At 33.3% G+C, this 11,689-nt stretch overlaps 1 protein-coding gene across 1 annotated transcript; it reads right to left on the reverse strand.

Moving 5' to 3' along the window:
- Positions 1 to 6,030: 6,030 nt before the first annotated feature.
- LOC108450832 (ankyrin repeat-containing protein BDA1-like) lies at positions 6,031 to 7,671 on the reverse strand. Its single transcript, XM_017748605.2, has 2 exons — positions 6,940 to 7,671; positions 6,031 to 6,842 (listed from the first exon to the last, which is right to left on the reverse strand). Exons 1-2 carry the CDS (start codon positions 7,504 to 7,506, stop codon positions 6,117 to 6,119), a joined length of 1,293 nt encoding a protein of 430 aa, XP_017604094.1. The 5' UTR covers positions 7,507 to 7,671; the 3' UTR covers positions 6,031 to 6,116.
- Positions 7,672 to 11,689: the final 4,018 nt, after the last annotated feature.

The raw sequence follows: 11,689 nt of genomic DNA on the forward strand, positions 1-11,689 counted from the left end.
TGTCCTTTCTTCTTGAAAAAGTTACAAGTTTTACCTCTGTTTGAAGACTTTGATCTACCCTTAGATTTATCGATAGGATTTCGTTCCTGTATTCTTCCACAATCATCATTAGCATTCCGTTCTTATCTCTCATGAACAATGAGACCCTCTCTCTGTAAGTCGAGTTTAACCACAAGATGCTTCATCTTATCATACGAGGTCAAAGAATCATAAACCTCATCAACTGTAAGAGACTCGTGGCTATATAAAATCGTGTCTCTAAAGGTTGAATAAGACGGGGGCAACGAAAAAGTAGAATCAACCCTAGATCCTCCTTATCATACTGAACCTCCATGGCCTCCAAGTTTGAGAGAATTTTTTTAAACATTGTTAAGTGTTCGTATACAGATGCACCTTCCTCCAAACGATAAGCATAAAGACGCAGCTTCATATGCAACTTGCTTGTTAGAGTTTTCGACATACGTATTTGTTCTAACCTCTTCCACAATGCAACGACAGTCTTCTCCTTCATCACATCCTGCAAAATTTCGTTGTACAAATACAGATGTAATTGTGTTAACGTCTTTCAATCCGTAACATTTTACTTTTATTTTATTTTACCACTATATTTTATTTAAATAAGGATTCGGGTCACTTAATTTTAACAGAAATAATAACAGAAGTAACAGAATTATGAACTATTGACGGTTGAGGTTTCTTTCGATAACATTTTAGAGAAGAAACCAAAGAAAATAATATATTTACATTTAAAAATCATGATTGCTTTATTAGCTTCTTCTTTTACTGCCTAAAAACAAAATTTGACTTGGAAAGTTTTGAATTGAAATTTCCATGGTCCTTAAAAAAATAGTTGGTAAATCCTGGCTTCAGCCTCAATCTTGGACTTGAAAGATTTGAACCCTTCTATAGTTCAATAAAGTCTTCATTTGTGCACTTTTGGAATTGGTTCATTTACATATTGTATTGGATCATTTATAAATCCAATTGCTGAATGCTTCCTCCTTATTTGTTAAGTTGATGAATATTTCTTTAATGATTGTATTATAAGTAATTTGTTTCAATACAATAAGAACCTCATCTCAAAACACCTCCCACAATTGAAGATCATACATTTTCATTGAAACTTCCAACAGGCCAATAGTGTTAGAAATCAAACCAACTTTTTAAGGTCAAAAATTGCAACCAAAGAGTTTGTATCCAAATTGGCTTTCACCTCATGAAAATGATAAAGCTTATCATGTTGGAAATTTCATGAAAAATCAAGATGGCAGCAACATTGAAAATTCTTACAAGGCAAGGCATGTACAATGGATAAGTATTATCATATTCTTAAGGGATAAGCAATCATTAAGGCTTACTATGTCTATATATATATGTATGTATAGTTCATGTGTGTGTGCTGAAAAAAAGTGAGTTTGAGAGAAAAAAAAAGGTGTTGTAAGTATAGAAAGAAAAACTAGCAGTAGCTAGTATAGAGACAAAAAAAAATTAAAAGAGAGCTTGTATTGTATTTTATTTGTGTGTAATAAAATTAGTATTTGAGTTATTTTTATTATTACGCTTCTAACAAGTGGTATCAGAGCTAGGTTCATGTTGACGTCACAATGGCAAACATGATTCAATCGCAGATCCCGAAATTAACAATGACAAATTATGGCAACTGGAGCATCTAGATGAAAGCTTTGCTCGGTTCTCAAGATTGTTGGGACGTTGTCGAAGAAGGGTATGTCGAGCTCGAAAATGCAGCTGTCGAAGCGACTTTGACAAATGAAGAAAAAAGAGTATTGAAAAAAGCTCGTAAAAAGGATAAGAAGGCGTTGTTTTTTATTTTTCAAGGCGTTGATGAATCAACCTTTGAAAAAATTTCAGATGCGAAGACATCAAACGAAGCATAGGGAATTTTGAAAAAATCTTTTCAAGGTGCGAAAAAGGCTAAAAAGGTACGTTTACAAACCCTTAGAGCCGAATTTGAGACATTGAAAATGAAACCATCAGAAAGTGTTGATAATTATGTTATCCGAGTGAAAGCAGTGGTAAATGAAATGAAAGGGAATGGAGAAACACTTGATGATGTTAGAGTAATGGAAAAAATTTTGCGGTCATTGACACGCAAATTTGATTATGTGGTGGTTTCCATTGAGGAGTCAAAAGATTTATCACAAATATCAATCGACGAACTTATGGGTTCCCTCCAAGCCCATGAGCATAAAATGAAGCCAAATGATGATACTGGAAATTCAGAGCAAGTCTTGCATAGCAAGTTGTCCTTCAACGAAAGTGGAGCTAGGGATAACTTTGGACAAGGTACGAGTAATCGTGGAGGATACCGCGGAGGATATTGAGGTAGAAATAGAGGTGGACAAGGATCTCGAGGCCGAGGTCGAGGCAGAGGTAGATTTCAACAAGGAAATAAATCTCAGGTACAACGTTATAATTGCAATAAATATGGCTACTATAGTTACGAGTGTAGATCAATTCCCAAGATGGAGGAGAGAAATCATGTAGCAGCAGCTAAAGAAGAAGAAAACGAAGAATCTAGTGTATTCCTCACTTATAAAGAAAGTAAAAAATCAAGAAAAAATATTTGGTATCGACCGAAAAGACTTATTTTTAGAGTTGGATGAGAATATTCATGGACAAGTAACGTTTGAAGATGAATCACATGCCACGGTCAAAGGCAAAGGCAAAGTCACTATTACACAAAAGAATGGAGAAAAAAAGTTCATTTCAGATGTTTATTACGTACCAGCTTTGAAAAGCAACATTATCAGCCTTGGACAGCTTCTAGAAAAAGGATATGAAGTACATATGAAAGATTCCATGCTTGCCTTAAAAAATAAAAATGGTGAATTAATTGCCCAAGTTGATATGACGCATAACCGTTTTTTTACTAATGACATTGAATCTGGAGAGGTGAAATGTATGAAGAATACAATTAAAGATGAATCATGAATGTGGTATTTAAGGTTTGGGCATCTTGGATTTTCCAGTCTGAAGCTATTGTCAAAAGAAAATATGGTGAATGGATTGCTAGAAATTAATCCTCCTGATCAACTGTGTGAAGCCTACATTAAAGGAAAACAACACAAACAGGGTTTTGAAGCGAGAAAAACTCGACGAGCTAGGAGACCATTGGAGATCGTGCACTCCGACATAGCAGGTCCTTTTGATATACCATCACTTGGTGGAAACAGGTATTATGTTACTTTTATTGATGATTTTAGTAGAAAAAGTTGGATATATCTTCTTAAAACAAAATCAGAAGCATTTGACAAGTTTATTGAGTTCAAAGCCATGGTAGAAAAACAGAGTAGACATTTCATTAAAATACTCAGAACTAATAGAGGTGGTGAGTATACTTCAAAGCTATTTGAAAGCTTCTGCAAGGAACACAGAATTATTCACCAGTTGACAACTGCATACACGCCACAACAAAACGGAGTCGCTGAAAGAAAGAACCGCACTATTCTTGATATGGTAAGAAGCATGGTTAAAGGTAAGCATTTACCAAGAACTTTCTGGACTGAAGCTGTTCAATGTGCTGTTTATTTGTTGAACCGATGTCCAACAAAAAGTGTGGAATACAAGACGCCAAATGAAACTTGGAGCAATCAAAAGCGAGGAGTTAGACATCTCAAGATATTTGGATGTGTGGCATATGCTCATGTTCCTGACCAGGCGAGAAAGAAGCTTGATGATAAAAGAGTAAAATGTATTTTCATTGGTTATGAAAAGAGAATCAAGGCATATAGGTTATACAACCCTCTCACTAAGAAAGTTATTATTTCAAGAGATGTTGAATTCGATGAAGCTGATTACTGGAAATGGAGCGAAGAAGAAGAGAAAATTAAAGGATTATTTTTTAGTGATGACAAAGACGATGACTTCATTAATCAAGAACAAGGCGACGATCAAAGCCCTCCTCCAAGTCCTGTTGCAACAACTCCGACAACATTATCATTAGCAACCAGCAGCAATACTAGAAACTCAGAGGAAGCACCTGCAAGGATGCATAGTTTACGCGATATTTATGAGGTTACAAAACCATAGAAACAATACTCGATTATTCATTATTCTGTTTAATGACAGAATGTGATCTAATACTATATGAAGATGCAATTAAAGATGTCAGATGGAAGAAGGCAATGGATAAAGAAATTGCAACAATAAGAAGAAATGACACATGGGAGCTAACAAGTCTACCAGAAGGACATAGTCTAATTGGAGTCAAATGGGTGTACAAGACGAAGACCAACAAAGAAGGAAAAGTGGAGAAATACAAAGCAAGACTAGTTGCAAAAGGCTACAAGCAAAGATATGGTGTAGACTATGATGAAGTATTTGCTCCAGTCACCAAAATTGATACTATAAGGCTTCTCATGGCAATTGCAGCACAAAATAAATGGAAAATTTATCAGATGGACGTGAAGTCAGCATTCCTTAATGGCTACTTGGAAGAAGAAGTCTATATTGAACAACCACCTGGATATTGCAAATAAGGACAATAAGACAAAGTTTATCGCTTAAATAAAGCTTTATATGGACTGAAGCAAGCCCCGAAAGCATGGAACATAAGAATAGATGAATAGTTTTAGAAGAACGAGTTCATGAAAAGCCCATACGGGCATGCTCTATATACGAAGAAAAATGAAGTTGGTGACATCATGATTGTGTGCTTATATGTGGATGATATGATTTTCATGGGAAACAATCCAGGTATGTTCAATGACTTTAAGAAAGCTATGACTAAAGAATTTGAAATGACAGATATAGGTGAAATGTCATACTTTCTTGGAGTCGAACTGAAACAAATGAAAGATGGAACAATTGTGTCTTAAAAGAAGTATGCGGAACAAATTTTAAGAAAATTCAGTATGAAAGATAGTAAGCCAGTAGCCACGCTAGCAGAACGAGGCACGAAATTAAGTGTTGATTCATCCAGAGAGCCTGTAAATCCAGCATTGTTTAAAAGTACTATTGGAAGTTTAAGGTACTTGACTATCACGCGGCTAGACATCATGTACGCAGTAGGAATAGTTAGCAGATACATGGAGAAGCCAAAACAAGATCACTTGATTGTAGCAAAGAGAATTTTGAGATATATCAAAGGTACGATGGATCAGGGTTTATTTTATACATACTTACAGAGTTCAAAATTGGTTGGTTATTCAGATAGTGATTATAGTGGTGACTTGGATGATCGCAAAAGCACATTTGGATATTTATTCCATATTGGCTCCGCAGCATTTTCATGGTCATCGAAAAAGCAACAAATAATAGCCCTTTCAACATGTGAAGCAGAATACATGGCTATTGCAACATGCACGTGTCAAGCAATTTGGTTGAAGAATATTTTGGGTGAATTATCTATTATACAAGAAGGTCCAATTACAATTTATGTTGACAACAAGTCCACAATATCTCTTGCAAAGAATCTAGTGTCTCATAGTCGAAGCAAGCATATCGATACAAAGTATCATTTTATTCGAGAGCAAGTGAAAAATAAAAATGTGGAGTTAGTCTACTGCAGAACAGAAGATCAACTGACGGACATTTTTACGAAGCCATTGAAAGCGAACATATTCCATAAACTCAAAGAAAAGCTTGGAATGAAAAGTTCGGTTTGAAGGGGGGAGTGTTAGAAATCAAACCAACTTTTCAAAGTTAAAAATTGCAACCAAAGAGTTTGTATCCAAGTTGGCTTTCACCTCATGAAAATGATAAAGCTTATCATGTTGGAAATTTCATGAAAAATCAAGATGGTAGCAACATTGAAAAGTCTTACAAGGCAAGGCATGTACAATGGATAAGTATTATCATATACTTAAGGGATAAGCAATCATTAAAGCTTACTATGTCTATATTTATATATATATATATATATGTATAGTTCATGTGTGTGTGCTGAAAAAAAAGTGAGTTTGAGAGAAAAAAAAAAAGGTGTTGTAAGTATAGAAAGAAAAACTAACAGCAGCTAGTATAGAGAGAGAAAAAAATTAAAAGAGAGCTTGTATTGTATTTTATTTGTGTGTAATAAAATTAGTATTTGAGTTATTTTTATTATTATGCTTCCAACAAATAGAATCCAGTGCTATGAATCTTTATCACTTTAATGATTATAGTTTATATTTTTCGTGTAGCTTAGTGGTGGTGGCGGCTTTTGCGTTTCCTCTTTTACATTTTCTACTTTGTTGAAAACATTTACAATCAGGCGAATGGTGTGGGCCAAAAGAAGAAGAGCCATCATCCCAATCCACGCTATCACAGCATATCCACACAATCACGGTCAAAATCCACATGAAAAGTCTTCGTTTGAAAGGCAATCCAGTAATCAGAAGCAAGATGATGCTCATCGATGCCATGAAACTTATTGTGTTGGCAGCAAGGTACTGACTGTAATAGCTTTGGTTCGTATCTGCTATTATTGAAGTTCCTGCTTTGTGAGATCTCTCGGTGGCTGTTCCTGTGAAATCCTCTTGCCATAAACCACCAGGAGGGGTTAGTCCAGCTTGGAAAGACATTGTTGCCATAAGTGATGCCACCACCATCAACGAATCTCGCTTTCTTGTTAGCCAATCTTCCTTCTTGCAAGTCTTTTGCACCCACTGATATTCTCTGTCTGGTTGGTTGGCTGCAACATTTTGAGCAATTAGAGGTGTTGTTTCAATCCTCCAATGCGAAATTTCTGCGGCTCTTAGAGCTCCGGCATCTCGAAGGGACTCAGCAATGTCAAAGTCTTTCAATCCTCTCCTACTTCGTGCAAGAACGTCCAATGCAGTTAAACCATTTGCATTTAGACCATTTACTTCAACGCTAGTACTGGTAAGCAAAAATTTTATTGTCTGCATAATTTTGATCAGTACAGATGATTAATACCATTACCAAAAGCAATAAAAAGCTTAAAGCTGAAATATTATGGTGATGCAATCTAATCCATACCTCAATTTGCTTGTAAGCAACAGCTAGGTGCAAAACTGTCATGCCATAATCATCTTTAGCATTCACAAATTCTTGATTGTTCATTACTTCAACCACTGCCTTGAAAGACGCAAATTGTCCATACTTGACACACAAATGCAATATGGTCTCTCCCCATGACATAATGACTCGAGCCGCTTGCGGTCTAACACGGACTAGCTCATTCAAAACATGAACCTGGCCTTTCATGGCTGCAAGATGAAGAGGGTTTCTTTCTTCTATATCAACAGCCAGGGACATGTCAGGGTTTACAAATAGCAATGCTTTAACTATGTCGACATACCCTTTGGCTGATGCCAAGTGAAGAGGTGATGAACCCCTTAAATCTAGTTCTCTGGTGAACTCTAGCTTCCTTTGTATAATCTCCCTCGCAAAATCTGTATGTCCAAGCATTGCTGCAACATGTAAAGGAGTTTCGATGACATAATTAACCAGCACTCTATCAAGAAGCAAGTGATCCTGTCGAATTAATTCTAAGAAAATAGTTACATTCCCTTCTGCTGCTGCTTCATAAAGCTTGCTTTCCATTGTTGTTGTTGTGTTTTAAAGGGTCATTATAAAAGCTGCAGAGCTGAGATTAAATAGTTGCAGATGAAAGAAACTTGGTAAAAAATTTACCAGTTCAAGCCCCATATATATGACGTCCGTTGAATGGGTCTATAAGTACGTAAAAAGAAAAAAAAAATTAATTGAATGGTCGACCAAGAATATTCTCATTGATTGTTATATATTGACATTTGATGGGGACATAGTTATCTATGGTAAGCGACCATTGCTCACGGTTCAAGTACTGTATAGAAATACTGAGTTCAAATCCCAGCACTTGCAATATTTTACATTCCAGTTTTGATATAAACCTGAACGGTTAAATCAAAATAGCAGTGGACGGGTTTTTTACCTCAATATTATAAAAAAAAAAATTATACACCAAAATAGGTTGTCAGCCAGATAAATTACGAAAATGGTATATTTTTTGGGGCCGTGCCTACCTGACAGGCACAACCTATTATTTTATTATTAATTTTTTTGTTTTAAAAAATTATTAGTATATTATTTTTGATATTTATATTAATATATGGATAAAAATTCTGGTTTTATACGGATAAAAATACCGAAGCGAATTGAGCTGCCGGTAGGCACGACTAGTCGTGTCTATGACAGAGCACAACACTCTACACATTTCCTTTTCTTTATTTGCATTTTACAAAAATTAGTCTTATATCACTTTTGGTCCCTCTACTAGGCCTAAAATTAAAATTCAATCTTTATACTTGAATTTCTACGATAATATTTGGTCCTATTTTTTATAATTTTTTTCAAATAATTAATATTGTTAATTACTCTGTTAAAGTTTTTAACGTGTTTTTAAACAAAATATTAGTTTAACAAAACAATGATATGTTAAGTTGTAATAAGTTTTAAATAATAAAATTTCTAACAAAAATATATTCCAACTTAACATATCATTGTTTTGTTAAACTAATATTTTATTTAAAAAACACGCCAAAATTTTATCGAGTAATTAACAAAAATTTTAATACAATTTTGTTAGAAATTTTATTATTTAAAACTTATTCCAACTTAACATATCATTGTTTTGTTAAACTAAGCAAAATTTTATAGAGTAATTAACAAAAATTTAATACAATTTTGTTTGAAATTTTATTATTTAAAACTTATTCTAACTTAACATATCATTGTTTTGTTAAACTAATTTTTGTTTAAAAAACACGTCAAAAATTTTATCGAGTAATTAACAATGTTAATTATTTGGAAAAAATTATAAAAAATAGAACCAAATATTATTGTAGATATTCAAGTATAAAGATTGAATTTTAATTTTAGGCCTAGTAGAGGGACCAAAAGTGATATAAGACCAATTTTTGTAAAATGCAAAGAAAGAAAAGGAAATGTGCGGGTGTTGTGCCTACACTGTCAGCACGACTAGTCATGCCTACCGATGAGCTTGACTGTTTGTATTTTTATCCGTAAAACCCGTATTTTTATCTATATATTAATATAAATATTAAAAATAATATAATAATAATTTTTAAAATAAAAAAGAAATTTAATAATAAAATAATGGGTTGTGCTGTCGGTAGGCACAACCCCAAAAAATATACTATTTTCGTAATTAATCTGACCGACAACTCATTTTGGTATATAAATTTTTTTTTATAATATTAGGGTAAAAAACCCAGCAATGGACAAACTATGGAGAAGACAATTCAAAGAAACCTTTTAGACATTCCCCATACGTTTTTGCAATAGGGATAAACTAGTAGGGCAAAGTCAAAAGTTTGTTGTAGTTATTAATTTTTTATTCTACCAAAAAATTTACTATTATTATTTTAAATGTAAAAATTTTAAAATTAAAAAAATACAAAAGATAACATTTTATAGGTAAATTTTAATTTGATTCAATTTTCATAAGCGGTTAACATAATTATTAATATAACATCATTTCAAGTTTATATGTTGTATACACAAATAATTATATATATTCAATATAAAAATAAATTAATGTATTTATTTTTAAAATATACACAAATGAATCAAAATAAAAATTTTATATATATATTTGAATAACAATTAAAATCATATGTATATTATTAATGTATCAAATTGCACATTAAATAAAAGTTTATGCATAGTTTTTAGATTTATGCTTAACATAAATTTTGTTGAAACACATGGAATGTTATGTCTACAGTAGGAGTGCCATAAAAGCTCTTATATTAGGAGTTGCATTTGTTCCCTTTTCTAAAAAAAGGGCAAATTAATTTTATATGTTAGATCAAAGAGCAAACTTGTCCTTTTTGTTACAAATTTCATTCAATTATACTATTAAAAACTTGCATGACTGTCAAAATAACTAGACAATTAATGTCTACGAAACCAACTAAAAATTCGACTGAGGCAAGTGCACCTATCAATCAATAGTATAGCTATGGTGAGCACAAATATCATTCCCACGAAGACTAAAAATTTTAGTAATTATTGCCTTTCTATTATTTAACTGATAAATTTGAGTGATTAATTAAGAACTAAAATTAGCTAAATTAATTAACTATGAACATGACAGAGAACAAATCAAGAAAATAATCAAATAATAAACAAGAAACGAAACAATACCTAGGAAAGAATTCACCTAAATTTCATCTGTCATTATTAATATAAATTACACAATTTTTTAACTTAGTATGTTGATCCATAGAAACCCCTAAATTATGTTAATATCTCTCTTCAAGAATAATAGCAACTGACTCTAGGTTGATTAATTGAAACTTCTTTCTAATTAAAATACCTATTACCACATTAACTCGATCTATGGATTCCTTTATTAGATTTGACTCTAATCCGGTAGATTTAGGTCATCCTATTTCTAGGATTGTATGCAACTCCACTCAATTCTAGATCTACTTTTAAACAAGGTCTATTCATCCTCTTATTTAAGAACATCAAACATGGATCAATAGTCTAGAAATATCAAACAAAGAATTAAGCACACATAATTGAGAACAAGATCTAAGTATTTATTGCATAAAATAGAAATCAAATGATAGAATCCATTATAGGGTACATCTCCCCTAGATATTTAGAAAATTAGTTCATGCTTGCAAATAAAAATATCCCAAAGACAGTATAACCGAAATAAATAAATAAACTCATTATAATCTCTTGAGAAATCAACTAGGAATCTTCAATCTTAATAGAAATATGTTTTAGAATCCGCTTCAATGGTGTTTTTTGAGTTGTTTTCTTGAATATTCTATGATGTGTCACAGGCCGTGTGGACATTCGAAATGAGATCACATGGTCGTGTCCCAGCCCATGTCCGACCCCGTGTAACTCACTGACTTGGGTTGCACGGCTAGCCACACACCCGTGTGACTAGCCCGTGTACCCTTTAAAATGACCTTACACACCCGTATGCCAAGCCGTGTGTTTGGCCCTATGAAAATTGGAGAGTATACTAACTTGTGCCACATGGCCAAGCCACACGCCTGTGTGCTAGGCCATGTGAAGCTACTGACTTGGTTTCTAAATAAATATCAAGGGACACATAGCTGTGTCACCTAGCCGTGTGTCACACACGGCTGAGACACATGCCCGTGTCTTTGTCCGTTTGGACAAAAATAGACTATGTTCCAAGCCACATTCTTCACCCAAAGTGATGTCAATTCAACAATGCACATACAACCAAGGCCTAAATGGGCACTTAAAACCAACCAATATCAAGCCTATATCATATACTATCCATACAACAATATGATATACATAAACACATATCAAAGATCACTTTACAACATACCAAAAGATCATTTATACATATTTATATAATCAAATATATCAATATAAGCCAAGTCGCATGGCTAAACACACATGTATACATACCACATATACTAAATCAAGCCATTTTAAATGACTAATTACATAACCGAAACATATAGGCTTTCATTAGCCAAATGACCTATACATGCCATATTACCAAAATACATTAAGTCCAAAAGTACCAAAACAACTGTTGGATAACGTGATGAGATCTCCGACAACTTCCAAGCTGAGCAAGCTTCGAAAGCACTATAAGACACAGAAAAATAAACAAAGTAAACAATTAAACTTAGTAAGCTCGTATGGCCATAACTACAACTTACCATTCATTCACAATATAAAGAAGTATAAATAAACATAGGTAAGTTATAATCAA

The sequence above is a fragment of the Gossypium arboreum genome, chromosome 6, assembly GCF_025698485.1.
Source record: "Gossypium arboreum isolate Shixiya-1 chromosome 6, ASM2569848v2, whole genome shotgun sequence".
Taxonomy (NCBI): domain Eukaryota; kingdom Viridiplantae; phylum Streptophyta; class Magnoliopsida; order Malvales; family Malvaceae; genus Gossypium; species Gossypium arboreum.